The following is a 27,333-nucleotide window of genomic DNA, read 5'->3' on the forward strand; positions in this document are numbered from 1 at the left end:
TTTTTCGCACACATAAATTATACTTCATACCAAAGTTTGTCCTTATAGTGTATTTAATGTTCATTATTTGTTAATCATTAATTGTAAATGGATCATCATACAAATATATCTCATACAAATGTTTAGCCATAACCATCAATTGCTTTTTGATAAGTGTCAGCTAAATGCAGTAAATGTGCAAATGATGCACTCATACCAGAACATACATACATGTATTTAGTGTAAATGTGGTGCTTAGAATCGTCCACCATCCAAACATCATCTGGTCAGTGGAGTACAGGGATGACAAAGTGTACTGAGCAACAGATACCGTCAGTTTTTTCTTATCTATTTAGTTAATTTATATAGAAGTCATACCTTATAAAATAATAAATTAATAATATGATGTAAATTGAATATATACATACCTAATAAAGTGCTTAATGTGTGTGTCAGCAGTGGTTTATCAGTTTGTTGTTCTGTTTTAGCACAGCTTCAGAATTTGTGGGTTAAATTCTCACCTCTGTGTGTTCTTTACTCAAGTACTCTGTTTGTATATTTCCACCTCCCAAAATAGACCAGTAGGTGGACTAGGTGGACTGGATACTTTAAATCTCCCTTGGCATGAGTGAATGAGTTTTGCCCTGCAGTGGATTGGTGCCCTGTGGTGTCCAGTCCAAGGTGTATTTCCACTTCACCAGCGTGTTTTTCCCCAGTCCACTAGATGGCTACAGCGTAGGTCTTGCTGTTAAAAGCTGCTCATACAATACGAAGAACATGTGCCCACAACAGGAAAGTTGTAAACACTGGCTGTGTCTCAAATTGTACCTTATTTTCGTATTCCCTACCTACCCTAAATTGCATTATCGATGTTATGATTTGTTTCTAGCGTACATAATTTGGATATTGAGCTATATTAATATACTGTAAGAGCGTATGAAAGTTTAAGAAGGTTTGAACTATGCTTTCGGAATAGGCTTCAAAACAGCAAAAACCCTAAATAGTGCACTATAGAGTAAGTAAGGTATGGTTTAAGACACATCCTAGTTCTGTAACCAGTTAGCTGATAGCCAGTTTGAAATCGTTGGCGAGTGGGTTGATCTAATTTGAGTGATTTTTACGTTTTATTTAAATAACCTACATCTTATTGGTCTAATATGAATGGGATTTATAGCTGCTTGTTAAACTATAAAGATTATGATTTTTTTTCTTGCTTGCTACTGTTATTTAGCGAGGAAACATTACATTAGCATCACCTGCATCACACATCGAACACCGGTTGTGAATTGATTATGTATTAGAATTCTTTTTTATATATTTTTCCCCTAGCAACATTAGTTCATGTAAATACAACATATACAGTCTAATAGTGAACAGTAATGGATTTTAGCTGACATATTGCCACATCTTTTGTATTTCTGCGTTATTGATCTGCTCAGCCATAATCAACAATGACAACTCTTACAAGACAAGACTTAAACTTTGGTCAAGGTAAACACATTTATAAATGTTTATTCTCTATCATGTTATTTCTGTAGTGTCTTATTTATCTAATTCTGTTTGTTTGAAGTGGTGGCTGATATCCTGTGTGAGTTTCTGGAAGTTGCCATCCACCTCATCCTGTATGTCAGAGAAGTTTATCCATCCGGTATTTTCCAAAAGAGGAAGAAATACAACGTACCTGTACAAGTAAGAGTAACACTAGATGATCCCAATCAGGGAACCGTTTTATCTTTTCACTTCAAATACTTTACAGGATTTAGTATGTGGTTGTGCCTGTGTTTGATGCCCTAAAACAGCATTAACTACCTTTACTAATCCCACTAGTACTCTTTCAAAACTGTAAGCAGTTTTTTGGAAACCTACAGACATTCTGCAATCACAAGTCTGTAATCTTAATCCTGTCTGTATGTTTAAGAAGTATGCCTGGATAAAGAACAGTTTTAGACACTGTTGAATTTGTTAGACTGCCATGACATACACTATATTGCCAAAATTATTCGCTTGTCTGCCTTCACACGCATATGAACTTGAGTGACATCCCATTCCTAATCCATAGGGTGTAATATGATGTCTGCCCACCGTTTGCAGCTATAATAGCTTCAACTCTTCTGGGAAGGCTTTCCACAAGGTTTAGGAGTGTGTTTATGGGAATTTTTGACCATTCTTCCAGAAGCGCATTTGAGAGGTCCGACACTGATGTTGGATGAGAAGGTCTGGCTCGCAGTCTCCTTTCTAATTCATCCCAAAGGTGTTCTATCGAGTTGAGGTCAGGACTCTGTGCAGACCAGTCAATTTTTTCACACCAAGTTCACTCATCAATGTCTCTATGGACCTTGCTTTGTGCACTGGTATACAGTCATGTTGGAACAGGAAGGGGCCATCCTCAATCTGTTCCCACAGAGTTCCTTTCACTGGAGCTAAGGCGCTGAACCCAACTCCTGAAAAACAACCCCACACCATAATCCCCCCTCCACCAAATTTTACACTTGGCACGATGCAGTCAGACAAGTACCGTTCTCCTGGCAAACCTAGACTCGTCCATCAGATTACCAGACGGAGAAGCGTGATTCCTCACTCCAGAGAACACGTCTCCACTGCTCTAGAGTCCAGTGGCGGCGTGTTTTACAACATTGCACCCGACGCTTTGCATTGCGCTTGGTGATGTAAGGCTTAAATGCAGCTGCTCGGCCATGGAAATCCATTCCATCAAGCTCTCTACACACTGTTCTTGAGCTAATCTGAAGGCCACATGAACTTTGGCGGTCTGTAGCAATTGACTGCAGAAAGTTGGCGACTTCTGCACACTGCGCCTCAGCATCCGCTGACCCCGCTCTGTCAATTTACGTGACCTACCACTTTGTGGCTGAGTTGCTGTTGTTCACAATTGCTTCCACTTTGTTATAATATCACTGACAGTTGACTGTGGAATATTTAGTAGCGAGTACATTATATGACTGGACTTGTTGCACAGGTGGCATCCTATCACGGTACCACGCTGGAATTCACTCATTTACTGTTGCATAGTAGCTCGGTGGGTAGCACTGTTACCTTAGCACGAAGGTCCTGGGTTAAATTCTGAATTGGCTTAATCTCACAAAAAAAATCATACTTTAATTGAAGTTTGTACATTTACATCATTTGGCAGATGATTTTATCCAAAGTGACTTACAGATATGACTAATTACAGTTAAAGCAATTGAGGGTTAATGGCCTTACTCAGGAGCCCAACAGTGGGCAATTTGGCGGTGGAGGATAGGGCAGTATTTAATAAGTTTAAATCAATTGATACTTAGACAACTGGCTTAGTTGAACAGCCTAGCTATTGTGAGCTGCACTTGTTAATGCTCTTGGGGCTGCTTGTCCTAAGCCTGGATAAAAATGAGGAGGGTTGTGTTAGGAAGGAGGGTGGCTTGGTCGGTAGCACTGTCGCCTCACAGCAAGAAGGTCCTGGGTTTGATCCCCAGGTGGGGTGGTCCGGGTCCTTTCTGTGCGGAGTTTGCATGTTCTCCCCGTGTCTGGGTGGGTTTACTCACAGGTTAATTGGAGACACTGAATTGCCCTATAGGTGAATGGATGTGTGTATGTGTGTCTGCCCTGCGATGGACTGGTACCCCATCCAGGGTGTTACTGTGTGCCTTGTGCCCATTGAAAAGCTATGGGTGCAACCCTAACTGGATAAGTGTTTAAGAGAGTGAGTGAGTGTTAGGAAGGTCATCCTGTGTAAATTTATGCCAAGTCAAGTATGCAGACCAGAGTGGTCCACTGTGGTAACCCCTAAAATATCCCTACAAACCCCTAGAAAAACATCAAACCATTTTAATTATTGTTGTCAGAATTACAGTTTAAATTCTCATTGCATTACAGTTACTGATTTTATGACAATTATGTTACATGAATTACTTCTGTGCTTTTAAACAAGCAATGGCATTCTAATTATGCTCAATGCTTTTACAATATAGCATTCACAGCTCTTCTGCATTTTCTTCTTTCTTTTCTTATTTTTTTAATTTGCATTTCTCCTATTCCCTTTAAACTAGTCCTATCCAGTTTACTAATTGTAACTTTCTCAGTCACTGCAGACCCCCACCCTGACCCTGAGGAGAGGGTGTAGAGAGTCCCTTTCCACTATCTGTGTATCAAACATCTCTCATGCAGGCGCTTTGCATAGCCAGCATAGGCCACAGTTGCAGCAGGAACCTGTTCTACCATTCACTCCCTCAGACATAGCCAATCGTGTCTGTGTCTGTGTGAACAGCTGCCTGCCTGGATTTTTACACAGCTTCCATGCTTTTGCACTGCCCAGTTGATGCTGTAATGTGGAAGTCATCACTAATGTTTTTCTTGAAATTACTTGGTACATATTTCTATGGATTTTACAGTGTTATTTAAATGTAATTATTTTTTGTGATGGATTACTAAAGGGATTAATAAAGGGAAAAAGTGTGAAGTTTATGGATGTGATTCTGGATGTTTGATAAAGACATAAACATTCAGTATTATTGCTATAACAGCAGCTCAGATCTTTATAGTAACAGCACTGTGTTTCAATCTGTGGCTGTGTGTCTTCTGGGTACTACAACATTAATGTTATTTTATATTACACAAGTGTTCTTGTACAAACTTTATAACTAGGTTGCCCATTTGGTTAGATTATGGTTAAGATAGAAATGCAGTGCCTTCCTTGTACATGTCCTTGAACCTTAAACTGTGATTCAACTGATTTGATCTCTGAGACACATTTGTGCTTGTTTTTCCTGCAATTAGAGCATACCATGTATAACAGGTCTTAAAGCCAGGGATATAAACTAAAAATGTTTGCTTTTACTATTTATAATTGAGATGGATAGAGTAAGTACATACTTCTTTGTAAAATGAATGTTAATTGTTGTATAGTTTCTTACACTTAATGCCATGTCCTCTTAGCCTAGATCTGGGCTCTGAGCAGAGGTGCTTATATAGAAGTTTTCCAGCCTGCAATATTTTATTCAGTAAAGAATTTCATATTAGGAAAAGACAAACACACTAGGTTTAGATCTTTCTTCCCAGTAATACCCAATAATAATGTGAACCTTTGTTTTTGACTTTTAGATGTCTTGTCACCCCGAGCTGAATCAGTACATCCAGGACACACTGCAGTGTGTTAAACCACTTATCGAAAAGGTAAGCATAACAAAACTGCTTCTCTTAGGGGCATGGTAACGCAGCAGGGAGTGTAGGTGTAGGAGTCTTGGAGTGTTGACTTAAAACCTGTTGCCTTTATTCAAGCATAGACAGGGTGCACACATGGGTTTCTTACAGGCTCACTGATGCAAAAGGTGGTTTGGCTACTCTGGTGTTACCCTGGGTATCAGTGAATGTGAGTGGTGCACTGAGATTGACTGACACCTTGTCCAGTGAGTATTCCTGTCATGTGCTCAATGTTACCAGAGATATCGTAAAAATAGATTACAAAAAAAAAGAATAAATAAACCTGGTATTGGGAACATGCTTTTAAAGTAAATACATGCTTAAACAAATGAAAATTACAGTTTAGTATTTGGACTGGTGGTTTTCTGTTACCCATGAAAAAGGATGCAAAATGTAGACCAGTATATTGAAACATATTTGAAAAAATAGTGTAGAACAGGGTTTTTCAAACTTTTTTTAAGGCAACCCACATTTTGACCATGATTTTTGGTCCCACTGTGGTTTACAAGATGCCCACAAGGAGGCGCTTGTGTACAAGTTTATTTTGTGTTTGTGCCTGTTAAAATTTGTTGATTTAGGTTTTTTTTTTTTTTTTTTTTGATAAGCCTGTTTCTAAAACATTTGTTTTGAAGACTTGGTTACGTTTTAGTTTTGCACAGACTTTCCCTAGACGTCTTTAATCTAAGATTAGGGCTAGTCTCTTAAAACTGAAATAAACTGAACAATACGGTTTAGCTTAATGTAGTGTTGGAATCATGTCTGTATGTGCAGAACGAAGCAGAAAAAGTGGTTGTGGTATTAATGGATAAAGAACACCACCCGGTAGAGAGATTTGTGTTCGAGATCTCCCAGCCTCCACTGCTCTCAATCAGGTAAGCTTTACTAGACCAGGACAGTGACACTTCTTTTCCTAGGATCTGGTTTTAGAGAGGAAATTTCACATTAATTTTCCCATGGGAACATCAAAAAATGTAAATGATTTTGTGATATAAGTCTGTAATATAAATCTAATTAATATATTTTTATATCAATTTTAAAGTACATATCTGAGAAATTAATGGCTTAATTCACATTTCAAGTTGCTGCTCAATTCTGATCTCTAACATTTACACACACATTGGATTAATTTACACTGAGCCATCAGAAATTGCATATTTACGAATTACATAAATATATACTTAAATTAAAAAATGTCTGTCATTTATTTAATTTAATGCCTTATTGTTTGCATAATGAAATCTTTTAAAAACAAAGAAAACAACATTACAACCTTTACTAGTGCACTACAGCATCGGTGATGTCTGTTGTTTAAAGTGCACATTTAAAGTAAAAGCAATTTGGGACTCAAAGAAATAGTGAAGACATTTAGCTTAGGGCCTGTAACAATAAATCAGTAATGTAAGTAAAACATTACTTACTTGTCTTATGATAGTTGCATACAGTGGTTTACAAGCTTGTGTAATGCTACTGGTGTTTGGTCTGTTGATAGTAGTGTAATATTATAGGCACATTTAATTTTAAAATGAAATACCAACTGTGCTTGTAATTTAATTATAATTCGATTGCTTTAATATGACAAATCACAAGGATTAACTTTGCATGGAATTTGTTTGGGCTGTAGACTAAGGTCACATTGCAATAAGTAGGTCATAGCCATAGAAGAAACCAATGACTGTACACACACCGCACACTTAACATCCTGTGTGGCTGTATTCTGTTGATGGCTGTGATTGATTTTTTGCTTCTGTCAGCTCTGACACTCTACTATCTCATGTGGAGCAGCTGCTGCGAGCAGTCATCTTAAAGATCAGTGTGTGTGATGCTGTTCTAGACAACAATCCTCCAGGTAAGAGAAAGCTTATTAAACTGTTTAGCAATTTAAAAAGTCATAACCAGGTGGTGCCGTGTGCAGGCATATATACACCGACCAGGCCTAACATTATGACCACTAACAGGTGAAGTGAATAACACTGATTATCTCTTCATCATGGCACCTGTTAGTAGGTGGGATATAATTAGGCAGCAAGTGAACATTTTATCTACAAAGTAGATGTTAGAAGCAGGAAAAATGGGCGAGCGTAAGGATTTGAGCGAATTTAACACAGGCCAAATTGTGATGACTAGACGACTGGGTCAGAGCATCTCCAAAACTGCAGCACTTGTGGAGTGCTCCCGGTCTGCAGTGGTCAGTATCTATTAATAGGAAGGAACAGTGGTAAACCGGTGACAGGGTCATGGGTGGCCAAGGATTGTTGATGCATGTGGGGTGTGAAGGCTGCCTGGTGTGTCTGATACAACAGACAAGCTACTGTAGCTATTGCTGAAGAAGTTAATGCTGGTTCTGATAGAAAGGTGTTAGAATACAAAGTGCATCACAGTTTGTTGCGTATGGGGCTGCATAGTCGCATACCAATCAGGGTGCCCATGCTGACCCCTGTCCACAGCCGAAAGCGCCAACAATGGGCACATGAGCGTCAGAACTGGTCCACGGGGCGATGGAAGAAGGCGGCCTGGTCTGATGAATCACATTTTCTTTTACATCACGTGGATGGCCAGGTGCGTGCGCATCGCTTACCTGGGTAACACATGGCACCAGGATGCACTATGGGAAGAAGGCAAGTCGGCGGAGGCAGTGTGATGCTTTGGGCAATATTCTGCTGGGAGACCTTGGGTCCTGCCATCCATGTGGATGTTACTTTGACTTGTACTACCTACCTAAGCATTGTTGCAGACCATGTACACCCTTTCATGTAAACGATAAGACTGTGGCCTCTTTCAGCAGGATAAGGCGCCCTGCCACAAAGCAAATATGGTTCAGGAATGGTTTGAGGAGCACAACAACGAGTTTGAGGTGTTGACTTCCTTAGTCACTTTCCTTTGTAATGTATTTTCCCAAGTGTTGTACCAACATTTTAATGCTATCAGTGTTTTATCAGTGTTATTTTTTATATATATATATACATATATATACATATATATACAGTGTATCACAAAAGTGAGTACACCCCTCACATTTCTGCAGATATTTAAGTATATCTTTTCATGGGACAACACTGACAAAATGACACTTTGACACAATGAAAAGTAGTCTGTGTGCAGCTTATATAACAGTGTAAATTTATTTTTCCCTCAAAATAACTCAATATACAGCCATTAATGTCTAAACCACCGGCAACAAAAGTGAGTACACCCCTTAGTGAAAGTTCCTGAAGTGTCAATATTTTGTGTGGCCACCATTATTTCCCAGAACTGCCTTAACTCTCCTGGGCATGGAGTTTACCAGAGCTTCACAGGTTGCCACTGGAATGCTTTTCCACTCCTCCATGACGACATCACGGAGCTGGCGGATATTCGAGACTTTGCGCTCCTCCACCTTCCGCTTGAGGATGCCCCAAAGATGTTCTATTGGGTTTAGGTCTGGAGACATGCTTGGCCAGTCCATCACCTTTACCCTCAGCCTCTTCAATAAAGCAGTGGTCATCTTAGAGGTGTGTTTGGGGTCATTATCATGCTGGAACACTGCCCTGAGACCCAGTTTCCGGAGGGAGGGGATCATGCTCTGCTTCAGTATTTCACAGTACATATTGGAGTTCATGTGTCCCTCAATGAAATGTAACTCCCCAACACCTGCTGCACTCATGCAGCCCCAGACCATGGCATTCCCACCACCATGCTTGACTGTAGGCATGACACACTTATCTTTGTACTCCTCACCTGATTGCCGCCACACATGCTTGAGACCATCTGAACCAAACAAATTAATCTTGGTCTCATCAGACCATAGGACATGGTTCCAGTAATCCATGTCCTTTGTTGATATGTCTTCAGCTAACTGTTTGCAGGCTTTCTTGTTTAGAGACTTCAGAAGAGGCTTCCTTCTGGGGTGACAGCCATGTAGACCAATTTGATGTAGTGTGCGGCGTATGGTCTGAGCACTGACAGGCTGACCCCCCACCTTTTCAATCTCTGCAGCAATGCTGACAGCACTCCTGCGCCTATCTTTCAAAGACAGCAGTTGGATGTGACGCTGAGCACGTGCACTCAGCTTCTTTGGACGACCAACGCGAGGTCTGTTCTGAGTGGACCCTGCTCTTTTAAAACGCTGGATGATTTTGGCCACTGTGCTGCAGCTCAGTTTCAGGGTGTTGGCAATCTTCTTGTAGCCTTGGCCATCTTCATGTAGCGCAACAATTCGTCTTTTAAGATCCTCAGAGAGTTCTTTGCCATGAGGGAACTTTCAGTGACCAGTATGAGAGAGTGTGAGAGCTGTACTACTAAATTGAACACACCTGCTCCCTATGCACACCTGAGACCTAGTAACACTAACGAGTCACATGACATTTTGGAGGGAAAATGACAAGCAGTGTTCAATTTGGACATTTAGGGGTATAGTCTCTTAGGGGTGTACTCACTTTTGTTGCCGGTGGTTTAGACATTAATGGCTGTATATTGAGTTATTTTGAGGGAAGAATAAATTTACACTGTTATATAAGCTGCACACAGACTACTTTTCATTGTGTCAAAGTGTCATTTTGTCAGTGTTGTCCCATGAAAAGATATACTTAAATATCTGCAGAAATGTGAGGGGTGTACTCACTTTTGTGATACACTGTATATATATACATATATATACATATATATATATACTGGTACCAACGTTCTGTTGAATGCACCTTCCAGTGGCCACTCTGATTCAGTTCTTATTATGAAATCTCAAATGAATGATTTTTGGTACTTTGCTGGTTGCAATGATTGAACTTGCCTGGTTAGTTGAAAATAACACCGATGCTTATTGGTATTTAAAGTGTGAAGGAATATAAAATATGTTTTCTCTCTCTCATTCTTTCTTAGGGTGCACATTTACTGTTTTGGTTTACACTAGAGAATCTGCCACACGAAACATGGAGAAAGTTCAAGTGATCAAGGTCAGAACAAATTCCATTGCTAGTTGTAATGGTATCCTCATGTGCTGTTATTTTATAAATATTTAACTCCATTATCATCATTCAACTTGATTTACCTTGTCATGTTTGAAACTGCACTTAAAATGTAAAGATGTGAAGAACGGTTTCGGGGCAGCGGTAGCTAAGTGGTTAAGTCACTGGACTAGTGATCTGAAGGTCAGCGGTTTAAACCTAACTCATGCCAATCTGCCACCGTTCCGCCCCTGAGGAAGGTCATTAATCACTCATTGCTTTGATTATATCCTGTCACATTATAAGTTGATTTAGGGAAATGGCGTCTGCCACAATGTAAATGTTTATTTTACTCATTTACAGCACAATAACATTTGTGCCTTGTGTTATCTAGTATGATTGTATTGTTATTGGACTAAGTCTTGTTTAACTTGTGTGACTCAGGATGTAAAATATCAGATATATGCAAGCCCACAACTTTAGAGCTTCATATCTCCCAAATTGGAGTTTCATCAGTGCTCAACATACACAAGTGTCTGAGAAAGGAAGTTAGATGAGGGAATCACCTCATGAGTAGTTTAGAAACACATAGCATTACCCTTCGTACCGAATCTGTGAGAATCTACTGCAGCCATTCACAGTCAGGAAAGAAGTGGTACAGGTGGAGGGAGAAAGGGAAAAATGCAAAAAATAAAATGCAAAACAGAACAAACATTATGTATGTGTATGAGCAGGACTTTCCATGGATTGTAGCAGATGATCAGGAAGTCCTTATGCCGGAGCCCAGACTCATCCCTCTGAAAACAATGACCTCAGACATAGTAAAGGTAATAATTATACACTTTAATCATACAGCGTTACATACATCTTCAGCAAACTTTTTAAAAACTGAATGTTTGATATACTTAAGAAAGGGGAGTGACATGCAAAGGTTTTTACACCCTTTCAGTTGCATTGCCTTAACTTACATATTCTGTCTGGATGGACAGAAGTTGTCATTATGACTTGTCAGCTAATGTCATTTGTAGAGTGCAATATATTTTCTCTTTAAACCAAACCAGAGGTGGAAAGAGTACTAAAATATTGTACTCAAGAAAAAGTACTATTACTTTAATTAATTTTTACTTAAGTATGAGTAAAATTACTAGTCTAAAAATCTACTCAAGTAAAAAGTAACTCATTTAAAATGTACTTAGTTACTTTTTTAACAGCAGAGGGTGTCTCTCCTGTGTAATGCAAACAGGACAAGTGGATATATCTCACAATAGTTGTTTTTAATTAAAATATAACAGAAAAAAACATGTTGATAAAACATTTAGGGATGTGTAATGTCATTTTAGTACAGACCATCCCATAACACTTTTTAAACTGTATAACCACTGAAGTTGGCATTATTTGTGGATTCTATGGACCAGCCTTCTTTTCATCACCAACAAATACCAAACAACAATCATACAGCAAATCTCATAACTCAAAACAAGTCAAGGTTACAAGTGTTGTGACTTTCACTAAATGACTCAAAGAAAACCTTCAAGATGTAGGACAAATAACGAAACATCAAACCCCAAACATGTTAAACTTTTAAAACTGCCCTTCCCTACTCTATACCTAGATTACAGCTCCTTTATTTTAGCACCAATTTATTTTTCATCCCAGGATTCACTGCAGCAGTTTCTCAGACGCGATTTGTTTAGCGTTTTTTTTACTCAGTAACGGATATTATTTAAAATGTAGCAAATTACAATTCTTAATACAAAACATACTTAAGTTAAAGTAAAATTACTGGTTGTAAAATCTACTTTAAAAAGTACAAGTACACAAAAAAACTACTCAATTACAGTAACGCGAGTAAATGTAATTCGTTACTTTCCACCTCTGAACCAAATCATGGGTTTTTAAGTAGCTGCTGATATAGCTGTTAAATGGCTACAAAGCAGAGGATGACTCAAGTGCTTCAAGCTTGAAGTTTCCACTGTAAAAAATGACACTTAAGGGCGAATATGAAAGTCAAGCCAGGATTTGCAGGGCCAGGAGTGGAACATGGTGTGTTTTTTTTGTATGCCTTCTTTACAACTTTACAACATTTTTATCATTTTGTTGCTTAATAATGATACTTGCATAATATTTTTATAGGTAAAACTGCATTTATTGTGTTCACATATTAGCTTTTTGAAAGTTAAGGTATGCAACATCTTGCACTCAACTGTAATATGTTACCTCACTTGTAACAGATGCAACTTTATGTGGAGGAGCGAGCACACAAAGTACAGCAGAACACAGTATGAACAGGAGATACTGGGAGGTTGATTAATGTTTTGCTCAGGACAACTGAAAGGAGCATCTGAAATGTTAGGAGGGGCAGAAAGTCACTGAGTGGTTTTCTGTTTTATTATGCACTGAAGCAGATCTGAAACATGATCATGTTCTAACCGTGCACAGATGAGTTTCTCATGTTTCTGGACTATGTATTCTGTGACAAGCTTGATGTTTGGTTTAAGTCAAAGTGTAAACCATTGTGAATGTTGTGAGGGGTTTAATGTACACCTGTTTATATTATTCTTTATTTAGTCTTGATCACCTAATCATTTTAATCTAAGGCTCTCAAGTGGCTCAGCGTCTATTATGCTAGCCCACCATAGCTGAGATCCAGGTTCAAATCTCAGTGGTGCTGTCAGTCGGTCAGCGTCTACACAGAAGTAATTGGCTATGTTCGGGAGTGTGTGGGCGTCTGAAGCCCTGCAATGCCCAGTTTTTTCGGTGCCACCGAACCAGCTGCAGCACTGACGAAGATAAAGCAGTTAATGAAAATGAAATAAAACAATTCTGATCAAGTAAAACAATTCACCTTTTAATGTGAGTTTAATATTGGTTTGTAAAAAAAAGACTTTTGTGGACTCTTTTGTGCTGTACATTATTCGGAGGGTTTTTAAGATGTGTGCATAAGGTTTAAATAGATTAATTAATAAGAATTATTAAAATTAATAAGAATAACTCACAATATGGGGGACAGATTGTCTCCAGTTGTATTCATGTGTTTACTGATCTAATATTTAATATAAACCTCTGAATCTGAATGTGTGCTTGAAAAGTGTGTTTCTAATGTTTTATTGACCTGGTATAATAAATACACCCGGAGGAAACACACGGACATGGGGAGAACATGCAAACTCCACACAGAAAGGACCCGGACCGCTCCACATGGGGATCGAACCCAGGACCTGTTGCTGTGAGGATAGTGATAGGAGATAGATACAGTAGATAAATTGAATGTTCAGGAGATTTGCAATGTTGCATTTATGACGTAGGGCACAGCATGATCCCAATTATGCCACTTTGACGTTTTTCTTGTTTATGTACATGTTTATATGCATGTAATGCAAGTTATGCAAACTTGAAAACATTTTGTATGTCCAGTCAAATACATTTGGTTAATGTTTAAGTAGTTAATTTCATTTTTTAATTTTAGTATCTTATTTTTAAATTGTCATTCTTACAGCACTTGTTGGGTTACTTTAGCGGAGGGGGATTATACCATCCAAAGGAAACACTGGTTGAGGCGGCAATCAATGGAATGTTTTATTCCGATTAGAAAAAAAGGCAGAGAGAGGTTCCTTATGAAATTGCTCATTTATTTGGTGTTCAAAAATCTTCTACAAGATGTTGCAAATATGCTGGGTTACATGGGTTACAGATGCTGTAGTTGCTATGCTGGGGATTACAAGCTGATTGGCGAGCTGTACTAAATAAGATGGAGTCAAAGCTGTGGTCTACAAGGAAAACGGATAGTTCCGGTCCTAAAATCTGATTGGCTGAGCCGCGTTCGAAGCCGTTGTAAAATCCCCGATAAACGCACACCTATGACCGCCTCACATCATTCCATATTAATACGCCACTGAAAAGAAAAAGTCAATGTTATGTTCGCCCTCATATTGCCTAGTGTTAGGATGAATCTTTTTGTCGAGAGACCTTGAAGAAAGCAGTCATAGAATCCAGAAAGTACTCTACAAAACACTTTATTAAGTGTACAAAATGATTTGTGAATATATGCCAGAGCTAAGCCGATCAGCGCTCCTTTCTCCTGCAGTCTAGACACACAACCACCCAAGAAAGAGCCCTCCTCTGAGCCCGCTGTCCTTTTTTAAACTAGTCTAGGCTCCTCCTCCGCCGCTGCTGTTGGAGCCAATGAAATGTGCTAAAAAGTCCAGGGCTCCGCCTCCCCCCCCCTCGGTAGGAGTCAGGGGGGGGAGCCTGGCCGGCGCCATGTTGAACAAAGGTAGCACGTGGGTAAATGCCGTCCCATATTGAAATTATGTTTAATAATGATGTTTAATAATGATGTTATGTTCCAAAAATCCTAACACTAGCAACGCTGTTAACTACCTGGGGTCGCGGAAGAATGCTTTTTGTAAGTGTTTTTGTAAATAAAAACATTTATTTATTGAACATTGTTGTATTTTATTGTATTTTATGTTGACCGCCGTTTTATAAAAGCAATAAGCCACTCGAGACCGTGCATTACTGCTATGATTTTATCACGGGGAAAGACGTTTTAGGCAAAACAACCTTCCCCGTGATAAAATCGCAGTAACGCACGGTCTCTTGTGACTTATTGCTTTATAATAGAAAAGCATTTATAGCTAATACACCACGTATAAACTATTATTAACAAACTAATTTGTGTAACGCTTTACCCAGCATAAACTAAATATCACGCGTACTCAACAGCGCATTAACTCAAACACTGTTATTAAATCAAACATAACTTATTAAAGTTACAAATAGGCTGTCTAATAAATAATAATAACACCAAAATATACCAAACACAAACAATACACGCTGTTCATATAAACAAGCACGCATTAATGTCCGTTATATCGGCGATATTCACTCGTATCACAGTCTATAGACATTGAGTTGCACAGGATTTTTACTCACTTTTTGTCAAGTACACAGCAAACATCAGGGTGACTATGGAGGACAAAAAATGACAAGTATACATAAATAAATGCACAAATAACCCAGCTAACAATTTTTGGTTCCCAGAACGTTCCGGGAACGTTAGTTTTTGGTTCCCAGAACGTTCTGGGAACGGATCATTTTGGTTGCCCTTTGGTTCCCCAGGAAAGTTTTCTTTACGGAAATAGAACGTTCCCATTTGGTTGTGCATTATAGTTGTGGGAACGTTCCCCTAACGTTCCCGTAACCTTAAAATTATTGAAACCTTAAGGGAACCTTGTACTAACCTTTAAATTATTGAAAACTTTAGACAACCTTGCAATAACACTCCGGTAACACCGGCAGCCCGTGTCGGCTCTGACTCTTTTTGAATGACTGCCCAGAATCGGGCCAAATACACTGGCCCAAATCCGGATGCCAGATCTCCGTCGACTCTCCCATAACTGGGCCGGAATTGCCCCCGAAACACTACGATACTATTTATTCACCGTTTTCTTCTCCTTTCACATCCACATAGATAAAATAGTAGATTTATGCTACAGATTAACTACAGATTGTGCAGTAGAAAGTATTTTATTAAGATAATTGCAGCAAGTAGTATAATAATAATAATCAGAATATTATAAATAAGACCAATTACAAAAGTGAACCAAAATGACAGCTATATGAATACTATACATAGAAAATAACATATAATTGCATATAAGAATAATAATTATAAAAGTAAACTACTGTTTGTTTGTTTATTAGGATTTTAACGACATGTTTTACACTTTGGTTACATTCATGACAGGAACAGTAGTTACTCATAACACAAGATTCATCAGTTCTCAAGGTTATATCAAACATAGTCATGAACAATTTAGTGTCTCCAATTCACCTCACTTGCATGTCTTTGGACTGTGGGAGGAAACCGGAGCACCCGGATGAAACCTACGCGGACATGGGGAGAACATGCAAACAACACAGAAATGACTCAGACCGCCCCACCTGGGGATCGAACCCAGAACCTTCTTGCTGGATCTTGTGACCTTGGCTGATGATCTACACCGGCTGTTAGATGCTGCAGAGTAGTGTTCATAGTTTTTACTCATGTATGAGAGGTGAATAAGCAAATGTGGCTCAGTGATGGTAGTGGACACTTGAATATCTACAAAAAATACAAGGGACAATCTTTGGGTTATAAAATTATATACGATCTTTGTATGTATACTCTTTTTCTATCAGCTCCACTAACCATATAGTTTACTAACCATTTACTGACTTTCCCTATGGGATTAATAAAGTTATCTATCTATAGAAGCACTTTGTAGCTCTACAGTTCCACTGTCGTCCATCAGTTACTCTGCATACTTACCTCTTTTACCTTATTCTTCAATGGTCAGGACTCCCAGGACCACCTCAGAGCAGGTATTATTTAGGTGGTGGATCATTCTCAGCACTGCAGTGACACTGACGTGGTTGGTGGTGTGTTACTGTGTGTTGTGCTTATATGACTGGATCAGACACAGCATCGCTGCTGGAGTTTTCAAATACCGTGTCCACTCACTGTCCACTCTTAAATTATACACACCTGCTTTGTTGGTCCACCTTGTGGATGTAGAGATGGTAGGTCATCTGTTGCTTATTATTGTATTACTATTATTGTTGTTGTTGTTCTTGTTGCTTATTGTAGCTTTTAAGTTAACGTTATCCACAGTATTCAGTGAGCTTCAATTATTTAGCAGCTGTTGTCTAATGCTAGAAACTGTTAGCCTTTTAGCTAACGTTACCTGAAGTGTTTCAGTTCAGACTACCAGTTAACCTGAAACTCACTAGATAACATTACCTAACAGTTTCATTTCCAAATTGCTCTCTATCTTAATCCAGAACTCATTAATAGACTTTCTGCTTACATTTTACTAAGTAAAAAGTTGTTAAGATTAAACGTTTATTTACCTCACACGAATGAACGAGTCCTCTTCTTCAACGGCTCGCGTCGCACTGTTGCCATGGTGACGCTGTTCTGCCGGCGCTGAATCAGAGATTGGACGCTGGGCCACAGCCGGACAACCAGCGTCGGCGCGCACGCGGTTCTACGAGCACCAGCCAAACCCAGCTGTGTTAACAACTGGGCCGGATCTGGCTACATTGATTCTGGTCGATTCTCGGCACTCGGCCGACTGTGCCGATAGAAAAGTGGGAACTGGGCCAGATGATTGTGCTAGCTGGGTTAACTTAAAAACCTTCCGGGTTTAAGAAAACCTTAAGGCAACTTTTAGATAACGTTCTCTGTTAGTTTTCATAAAACCATGAGAGAATGTTAGGTTTCACAGCGCTGATTTTTTAACGAAAATAGAACGTTACCATAACGTTATGGGATGGTTCCCTAAAAATAACCATAGGGGAACCAAAATCTAACGTTACGGGAACGTTATGTGTTAGCTGGGAAATAATGCAATAAATAAATTAAATACATTTTTGTCATGAAAAAGGACATATTTAAATACAATGGCTTGAATCTATTTCTATATTTCCATACATCAGATTTTATTTGGGCTGTTTCTGTATTTCTACATTTATTTATTTATTTCTACATTTATTTATTTCTGTATTTATACATTTCTGCATTTATTTATTTCTGTATTCCCACATTTCTGCATTTATTTATTTCTGTATTTCTGTGTCTATGTTAATAAGGTAGGCAGCAGGATTGGTCAGGTTGGTGAACTAGGCAGAAGCAGCCGATTTCTAACAACCTTAACGTTACATGAACACTAGCTTATGGAGGACGAAAAATTAACAAATCAAATGATGACAGTATGGGTGGCACTTGAAAACAATTTAATTTGTTAATTTTATTGGACTTTAAATACGGTGTAAACTGAACTGAATCGACATTTTACATAAGTTTGCCATGCCATTATTTCAAATTCCTACAGTAAAAATGTCCCAAAATCACACCATGAGTACTAGAGTAATTGTTCTTCATGACAATATGGGTGGCACTTGATAACACTTTGATTTGTTAATTTCATTGTATTGATCTTAAAATAGCGGTCTGTACACAAACAAATACACACTTTTTTCATAAAAGAGGTCTGAATTTTTATTTAAATAATTGTTTTGAACTTTTTAGATTGCTCTATACATAGGTTGTAACACATTTTGATTCTGCTACACTTTATGTGCATCAGAACTCGGTAGTAATGTACAGTATATTAAGTAGGGCTGTCAAAGTTAACGCGATAATAATGCGATCTCAATTTAACACGATTAAAAAAAATAGTGCCGTTAACGCAAATTCTATTTGGCCCTGCGAGTCATCCGTAGTTTATGTTGAGACTTGACCGTGCACGGCATCTCTCATTAAGACAGTGTTTCTCAAATGTAACGTAGCGTATATTCACAAGTTGTCGGGAGCAGAACACCTTTATTACTTTTTCACCACAGAAAAGTCTGTTACAATAACTATGCCTTATCCCACCTGAAGCACCGCTGTTCTACAATGTTTGCTTACAACCTAGTCGTTCCCAGTTCCTGATTACAACCTCTCTAACCGCTGAGAGGAGCTACACAGTCACATGTCGCTTCTTTTTATGTCAGAGGTGGGCTGAACATCTGGATACATAGCATTGCTGAGATTTAAACCCGGATCTCAGCGGTGGTGGACTAGCATAGTGAGCCACCCTATTGCATATATTACTGTTGAAAATAGACAGCCAGAAATTTTCTTTTAAAAAAAACCAATGTTCTAATGAGGCTTAAAGTCATCTTTAATGGCTTTTTTTTTTTTTTAAAGACAATAACATCACGACTAACAGTCAAGTAGGTATATAATTTGAGATGATAAGAGACAATAATATGTGATTTTGTATAATAGAGAAGCTTAAATGAATAGATGTAGTTACTTTGTTCCTTGTAACAAGCAAAAAAAAATACATTGTTTTTATTTTCTTTATGTTAACAGTGGAGCTTAAATATAATGAAAATAAATATCGGCCACGTAATTTAATTGTATTAATGCACACAAATGTTACATTAAATCCAACCATTCATTATATTCGTGTTACTAATTGGAGATATTAAAAAAAAAATTTTTTGTAGTTTTTTAAATTACATGTTTAGACTGATTACAATTATTACACGGTTAAACAAATATAAATTATATGATTAAATATAAATATTAGAATGATTTTAAAAAGGGTGTTCTTACTCTTTACTACTGTTGTGCTTATGTCAGAGCCCAGTATAATGTTTAAAACTGAAAATGAAAGCTGAATGTCTCCACGTATCATTTTACTGGCGCGTTCAGGATTTTATTTTATGGAATAAAGATATACTTTAAAAAAAAGCACTTTTAGGATTTGGACTAAACAGATCGCATTTAAAGCATATGATCACAAGTTTATTCTGGATACACTACCGAGGTAAACAGTTTATGTCGTTATTTGTAAAGTCTGTGTGTAGTTCTGTATTTCGGTGTGATTCGACATCTCGTTCGAAGAAATAACACATAATACTTGGTTTACAAATAAATAGGCAAATGAAAATGATCAACACACTACAACTGCAATTTTTATGTCAATGTCAAGATTTTTATTTACACAGAAACAAGCGCCTGTTTAAGCGTCTACAGAGTTAGGGATCGTCGTATAACTAACAGAGTGAATTTTCACGTGCATTATGCAGATACATAAATACTGTATATTTAAGTCTCGTATAGTTTGATTTATTGTCAAACCAAGTTTTAAATACGCACATCATTCTCATATAATAAAATACAATTATTTAAAAATGCATTTATTTATTTTCTATTTTTGTATTATACAGATAAATAATTGTTAGTTTTATAAAATTTTGGTTCAGTGTTGTCAAATCAAGTTTTACATACAAACTGAGCCTACTGATCAATTTTCCAGCCCAGTTATTCTAGTTTTTCATTTTCATCAGAACAGTTTTATTTTTGAAGTTGCTCCTTCTTGCTTGATAGTTTAACCAAAAACGTACTATAGAATGGCAAACCACATTTTCAGGCTTTTAATGATGTGATTAATTGTGGTACATATTACAAACAAAATTATATTCATCAGTGCAGTTATCAGACACTTCTATTTTTAAAAGGGCAAAATGCATCATAAGTGTGTGGTCATAAACATATAAGGTAAGGCTGATATCTAATATTATTAGCCTATAGTTTATAAAGAGCGTTCAGTAACATCACTGTTTCTATAACTTGCAATATAATGTCTGTTATATGTCTATAATGTTTTTAGCTTCTTGAAACAAACGGAAATTCTGAATAAGAATTTACAACTAATGCAACTGTATTAAAATATCAGCTGCTTGATGAAAACCATCCTGGACCGGTGATTCGTGTTGGATCAGAACTAGCAGGAATAACTTCAGTGGAATATGCAGTAAGAAGACCTGAACATCTAAACACCCCAAAGCAAATGAACATGTGAAGAGTGGGGAGGAAACGTTTATTTCTTAATTTGAAATCAAGATGATTGGTAGTTTGGAGACTTTTTGTGTTATTGCTCTATTACTACTTCATTTTGAACAGTGTAATAGCGCTTGTGCTCGAGCTGAATATGAGATAAATGGAGAATGCTGTCCCATGTGTGCACCAGGTAAGACAAAATATTTAAGATTTATTACTTATGTTAAATATTAATCATACAATGTATTAGGATAAATCTACAAGTGATGCAAGCTACATTATGCAAGCTGAAATACAAATGTAATATAATGTAATAAAGAAAATTGCATCTGTTAATTATTTGATATAGTTGATTCAAAAGGCTGAGCACAACACACAGTCACATGAAACTAGTCTAGACTAAGATCAATTTTGAGGTGATAGCATTAAGTAGAACTACAACTGGAATTACTGCGTTAGCTGCTCAGTCCACCAAGGCCCCGAAACACAATGACAGCCCAATGCTTTTCAACATGTTATGTTATGTTTACTCGTGTTGTCTATATTTAAAAATTAGTTGAATGATCTAAAAAAAAAAAAGTTGGAAAATTTAAATGTGACAAATTATTAATCAAAGAAGAAATTGAAAAGGAACAAATACTTTATATAGCCCATTTCTTTGTAAGGTCTGTCTAAGGTGTATTTCAGCTTTGTGATTAATGTTTTACAGAAGATAGATAGATAGATTCTTTATTGATCCTTTGCAGGAAATTTCTTTGTTATAGCAGCTCAGACAACAGACAACAGACAACAACATCTTCTTGTATACATACAACATTAACTTACAGTGTAAAACAAGCAATAAGAATAAAAATGTAGTATGGTACTATATACATGTAAACTTTTTATAGTGTATGCATAGCATACAAAATTAGTATTTATTGAGGTATGTAACCATTGGTTTAATGGTGCATGCATAGCATACAGAAGTAGGTATTTCTTATAAATGATTTATTTGGATTATTATGAATTGTTAAACAGTCTGATAGCAGTTATAAGAAAAGATTTTCTGTAGCGTTCAGTCCTGCATTTAGGAAGAATCAGTCTGTGACTGAAGGTGCTCTGTCGAAACACCTCCAGGGTATGAAGTGGGTGTGAATTGTTTTTGATAATTGAGTTAAGCTTTGTGAGCATTCTTAACTCTGCTACCTGCTGAACTGAGTCCTGTTCAGACCCCACTATGGAGCTGGCCTTTTTGATCTGTTTGTTTATTTGGTTTGTGTCCATTGTTTTAGCACTCTCACTCCAGCAAACCACTCCAAAGAAAAGAGCACTGGCCACCACAGACAGATTAAAGGTGCACAAAAGGGGCCTGCTGATGTTAAAAGATTTCAGCCTTCTTAAGAAGTACAGTCTGCTCTGCTCCTTTTTGTACACCGTCTCCATGTGTGTAGACCAGTCCAGCTTGTTTTCCAGCTAAACTCCAAGGTACCTGTACCTGGGTACAAGTTCCACCTCAGTTCCTAGGATAGTAACTGGCTCAGGATCCCTCCTCCTCCTTCTAAAGTGCACCATCATCTCTTTGGTTTTTGTGATGTTAAGTTGTTGCTACACCACTCCACAAAGTCCTTGACCGTGCCCCTGTATTCCTGCTCACATCCTGCCCTAATACAACCCATGACTGCTGAATCATCTGAAACTTCAGAATGGGGTTACTAAAGTCAGTTACATATGCATGTATAAATACTACTTTTTAAAAGTACTGTATCTTTGTGTCATGTAAAGTGTTGTGCTATAATTAGTAATAATAAATTAGGGGGCAAAAGGAGGAGAGATTTTAAGATGCAATACAGGTCATTAGCTTCTGCTGCCAAACAAGGTTTTCTAGATCCTTAGATATTTTTTGCCTTTTTAGGAACCCATGTTTATAGACATTGTACTGAGTACACCAGTACAACCTGTGTACCATGTACTCAATCAACTTACGCTGCAGAACCCAATGGGCTTTCACATTGCCTTAGCTGTAAAATGTGTGATTCTGGTAAGAGTTTTTATTTTATTTTATAAAATGTACTTTTATGTGCAAATGTGTATTTTTTTTGTGTATTAAACACATTGATTATTAAAGTATAAAGTACAATACATGTCCGAAAATTCCAGCAGACATTAAACAAGTACATAAAATCAATCACACAGTAATGCAGTCTTTATAGAAAACATAGTTGCTATTTGGTATATTCATATAATCTTTCATTGGACAATTTTTGGACATAAATGTGTGATGCTCAGATATCTTTGGGGATGAAACATATGCTTTATACAATTTTTTTTTTCACAGGACAGGGATTAAGAGTAAAAACTCCCTGCACACTGACTTCAGATACAGTGTGTAAGCCATTAAATGAATATTACTGTATAGATCTACAAAAAGACAGCTGTAGACATACTGAAAAACACACAACATGCAGTCCTGGACAATACATAAAGCATAAAGGTTAGTGGACCAAATCTACTATAGGGTTTTCCAGAACTTTTGTATTTCATACTTAAAATGACTGTGATTAATATCTGTTATTTTTACAGGAACAGCTTTTACAGACACTGTATGTGATGAATGTGCAGATGGTACCTACTCCAATAGCTCACTTCAAAATTGTCAGGAGTATTCAAAGTAATTATTCATTTGTTTAAATTACTATTTTATCTATTATTGTTAGTGTTTAACCAACATATTTTAAATAAAAAAATATATCATCTAGTAACATTTGAGATTTTTATGTACAAGATATATATTTCCAGAAGAATAATTTTTAAAATATAAACATGTTTATCATCATTTTCAAATTTTCATTTTCAAAAAACACAATTAGCAGATAAAGTGGCAACAGGTAAGAATATAACGATTTTAGCCTTTAGTTTAATACCCAGTCACTGCAAGCAAAGATGGGCCATGGCTCACCACTGTATGCCAAAGATTGTAGAAGAATTTCAGTTCAAAAAAACATTTATTATTTGCTTCAGGGAATCAGAAGAAATATCACCAAGTTTGTCAAGGCCCGAAACCATTGTTGAATTTGTGTGACCAGTGGCGTAACTAGGAGCTCTCTCTCTCTCTCTCTGTGAGCGGAAGTGAGTGCGTGAGCGACTGAAGCGAGCGGAGGAACGCGTGAGCGTGGGAGCGACTTTTTGGCGTTTTGCCAAAAGTTTTGTGGTTGCGCTATTTTGTTTTGTTACGTTTTAACATCTACGGATTTATTTATTTTATTCCCCGGGTGTGAGCGCGGCGCGGCGGCGCTGCGGGTCTCTCCGACCCTGGAGGAGAGGAGCTGCCGATATAATGGCGGCTTCAAACAGCGGCGTGTTTGAAAGTTTGACACGCCGACATGGAGTGAAGGTGGCGAGCAGGAGCAGCGTGGAAGACTGCTGTCTGGCTGCCGGGAATGTCATCGGACATAGCAACATTGTTTCAGCATCACGTATGAACAATGCCATTGTACTCTTCCTAAACACTGTGGAAAGAGCTCATGAACTGATACAAACTGGGATCGTATTACACGACCAGCTTACACCTGTGTACCCCCTTGCTACCCCAGCAAAAAAGATAATCGTGTCCAATGTCCCCCCGTTTATTACTGATGAACAATTAATTCAAGAACTCTCCCGATTTGGTAAACTGGTATCATCTATTAGGAAGATCCCCCTGGGGTGTAAGTCCCCCCTAGTGAAACACCTGGTATCTTTTCGGAGGCTGGTGTACATGGTGCTGAGGGACGGAGCTGAGCACCTGGACCTGGCTTTGAAGCTCAGGGTGGAGGGGTTTGAATACATGATCTTCGCATCATCGGATGCTGAAATGAAGTGTTTTGGGTGCGGGCAGACTGGTCACCTCGTCCGTGCCTGTCCTGAGAAAAGGTCAGAGGCCAACGTGAGTGACGGAGCCGGAAGACTGGAACCTGACACGCCCCCAACCGCTAAAACTGGCACCCCTGCAGCCGAGGCGGATCCAGAGGGTGTGCCGGCTACCAGGACACCGGCCCCGGTCATGGAAGCAGACCTGGAACGAGGTGAGCTGATGGAGGCTAGATCTGATGGAGGAAGACAACCTACAGTGGACCTAAACCAGGAGGAACCCAGTGCTGTGGTGGAGGTGACAATCTTACAGGCTGAGATACCCATGGAGGATGCACAGACTGATGCAGCGCTGGTACTACCCAAGCAAGATAATCACAGCCAAGAGGTACAGGGTGGTAACCTTGACTTAACACCTGTGGGAACACTAGAGCAGGAGGAGGGGGCTGACATGGATTTGGACCCTGTGTTTAAAACACCTGCCAAAAGGAAGAAGAGAGCCCAAAGTACTGTAAGTAAGATAAAAAAGAATGTGCTGGCTGTAGACAATGATGCCTCTGATAGTGATGATGGTCACTCTGATTCAGGTTGGTCAGTAGGTTCACAGGAAGACCCCTCCCCCCCGGTATACTCAGCTGGGGACATCCGAGTGTTCTTACAGCGTACTAAAGGGCACAGGAATGTCCAGCTGACAAAGTTTTTTCCAGATAGTCTCCAGTTTATTCATGATGTAAAATATTTCAGAAGAGAAGGGGCTTTTACTGAAGTAGAGCTGTACCGGTTAAACAAATTACTGACCAAACTGAAAAAAGAATGTAATGATGATGATGGCAGTGTTGTGGTTTAGTTTGTTTTTACTAATCGTGGTCTCGTTTGGGGCTTGTTTTTCTTTTAACTATCATTTAATGGATGGTTTTAAGATTGCCACTTTAAATGTGAATGGTGCGAGGGACAGTGAAAAGAGAGCTAAATTATTTGAATTACTTAAACAAAAACAGCTGGATGTGACGTTTCTACAGGAAACACACAGTGATGCTGGAAATGGGGTAGATTGGATAAAAGAGTACGATGGACTCATTATTATGAGCCATAAGAACAGTCTGAGTTCTGGTGTTGCTATTCTGTTCTCACCGGGTTTTATTCCTCACTCCTATGAGGTGGAGGAAATAGTCAGTGGAAGGCTTTTAAAGGTGAGAGCGTTTTTTGAGAATGATGTGTTTGTTTTTATTTGTGTTTATGCACCAACTGTGGGTGTGGAGAGGATGGTTTTTTTAGATAATTTAAATGAGGTGCTCGTACAATGTAACTCAAATGAGTTTTTAATTGTGGGTGGGGATTTTAACTGTACTGCTGACAATATGGACAGAAACCATGTGGAACCACATGTGGCTTCTCGCAATCGTCTGTGCGAGATAGTGGAGACTCATGAACTGTGTGATGTCTGGAGGACTTTTCATAAAACACAGAGGCAGTACACTTGGACTCATGTGAAAGATAACATGCTCTCTTTGGCCAGGCTGGATCGTTTTTATGTCTTTAAGCATCATCTGAATGTTTTTACACGTTGTTGCATTACCCCTGTTGGTTTTACAGATCATTTTATGGTTCAGTGCAATGTAAGAAAATCTCGTGTGAAGCCTCGGAGTGCCTATTGGCATTTTAATACCGCACTTTTAGATGATGCTAATTTTAGAGAATCTTTTTCCTTTTTTTGGAATACTTTTAAAATGCAGAAATCTTTTTTTAATTCTATACAACAGTGGTGGGACATTGCTAAAATACAGATTAAGGTATTTTGCCAACAGTACACTCTCAATGTCACTAGGGATGTCACCAGATCACTTACAGCTCTGGAGGCCGAAATAGTGGAGATGCAGAGTTTAGAAGCCTCCACAGAAGTTGGAAAGCATATTGAAGCTATTAAAAGAAAAAAAGCCACACTAGCTGACCTGCTGGGTGCTACAGTGCAGGGGGCGCTGGTCCGCTCACGCTTTAGGGATGTGACTGAAATGGATGCTCCGTCTAAGTTCTTTTTTGGTCTTGAGCAGAAGAATGGACAGAAAAGGTTTATGCATGCTGTGCGAACAGACTCGGGGGATCTCCTCTCGGAGCCTGCTGAAGTTCGTAAGCAGACAGTCAGTTTTTTCTCTAAACTGTATTGTAGTGAGCAAGCAGATGCACAACAGGTGGAGGAAAGTTTTATCCATCACTTGCCGAAAATGACTCAACAGGTTGCAACCCTGTTGGACAGGGAACTTACGCTGGAGGAACTGCACACGGCTCTCCAGGGCATGGACAACGGAAGGGCTCCTGGCATTGATGGTTTGCCTGTTGAGTTTTATAAGTCGTTCTGGTCAGTTTTGGGGGAGGATGTACTGGATATGCTCAGAAGTAGCGTTAATGAAGGGAAGCTTCCTTTGAGCTGCCGACGAGCTGTCCTCACTCTTCTTCCTAAGAAGGGAGACCTCACTGAACTGAAGAACTGGCGTCCTGTATCCCTGTTGTGCACTGACTGCAAATTGCTCTCAAAAGCATTAGCTGCAAGAATGAAAGAGGTGATGGAGCAGATCATTCATATTGACCAGACGTACTGTGTGCCTGGCAGGTCAATATTTGACAATATTCATCTAATTCGGGGTATTTTGGACGTCGCCAAGCTATTGGGACTGAAGACTGGTCTGTTATTTTTGGATCAGGAAAAAGCCTTTGACCGAGTTGAACATAGATACCTGTGGAAAGTTATGGAAAACTTTGGGTTCAACTCTGGTTTTATGGCTATGATCAGGGTGTTGTACAATGACATTGAGAGTGTGCTGAAGGTTAACGGTGGTTTGTGTGCCCCATTTAAGGTGTCTAGGGGCATTAGGCAGGGATGTTCTTTGTCTGGTTTTCTTTACTCCATTGCAATAGAGCCGCTGTTATGTAAACTCAGAGACGTGATTACTGGGCTTAGAATCCCTAACTGCAGCAATACTTTCTGTATGTCAGCTTATGCTGACGATCTGGTAGTCATGGTCAACTCACAGGCAGATGTTGATG

The 27,333-nt window shown here is 38.6% G+C and overlaps 2 protein-coding genes across 2 annotated transcripts; both read left to right on the forward strand.

Annotated features, from left to right (window-relative positions):
• Positions 1 to 1,347: 1,347 nt before the first annotated feature.
• Positions 1,348 to 14,528, forward strand: LOC134317744 (mitotic spindle assembly checkpoint protein MAD2B). The gene is made up of 8 exons (XM_062998468.1): positions 1,348 to 1,470; positions 1,550 to 1,668; positions 5,071 to 5,142; positions 5,941 to 6,041; positions 6,921 to 7,015; positions 10,021 to 10,094; positions 10,820 to 10,912; positions 12,317 to 14,528. The coding sequence occupies exons 1-8, from the start codon at positions 1,431 to 1,433 to the stop codon at positions 12,368 to 12,370; spliced, it is 648 nt and encodes a 215-aa protein (XP_062854538.1). The 5' UTR covers positions 1,348 to 1,430; the 3' UTR covers positions 12,371 to 14,528.
• Positions 14,529 to 20,529: 6,001 nt separating this feature from the next.
• Positions 20,530 to 23,120, forward strand: LOC134318011 (tumor necrosis factor receptor superfamily member 14-like). Its single transcript, XM_062998753.1, has 4 exons — positions 20,530 to 20,656; positions 22,361 to 22,486; positions 22,784 to 22,939; positions 23,029 to 23,120. The coding sequence occupies exons 1-4, from the start codon at positions 20,530 to 20,532 to the stop codon at positions 23,118 to 23,120; spliced, it is 501 nt and encodes a 166-aa protein (XP_062854823.1).
• Positions 23,121 to 27,333: the final 4,213 nt, after the last annotated feature.

This window comes from Trichomycterus rosablanca, chromosome 7 (assembly GCF_030014385.1).
Source record: "Trichomycterus rosablanca isolate fTriRos1 chromosome 7, fTriRos1.hap1, whole genome shotgun sequence".
Taxonomy (NCBI): domain Eukaryota; kingdom Metazoa; phylum Chordata; class Actinopteri; order Siluriformes; family Trichomycteridae; genus Trichomycterus; species Trichomycterus rosablanca.

Excerpts from the sequence above, each read along its gene's own strand:
- LOC134317744 (XM_062998468.1), top strand. The coding sequence starts at position 1,431 with ATGACAACTCTTACAAGACAAGACTTAAACTTTGGTCAAG. Across the intron at positions 1,471-1,549 it reads AGACTTAAACTTTGGTCAAG|TGGTGGCTGATATCCTGTGT; the intron begins GTAAACACATTT and ends GTTTGTTTGAAG. Across the intron at positions 10,913-12,316 it reads TGACCTCAGACATAGTAAAG|ATGCAACTTTATGTGGAGGA; the intron begins GTAATAATTATA and ends CACTTGTAACAG.
- LOC134318011 (XM_062998753.1), top strand. The coding sequence starts at position 20,530 with ATGATTGGTAGTTTGGAGACTTTTTGTGTTATTGCTCTATTACTACTT. Across the intron at positions 20,657-22,360 it reads CTGTCCCATGTGTGCACCAG|GAACCCATGTTTATAGACAT; the intron begins GTAAGACAAAAT and ends TTGCCTTTTTAG. Across the intron at positions 22,940-23,028 it reads ACAATACATAAAGCATAAAG|GAACAGCTTTTACAGACACT; the intron begins GTTAGTGGACCA and ends TTATTTTTACAG.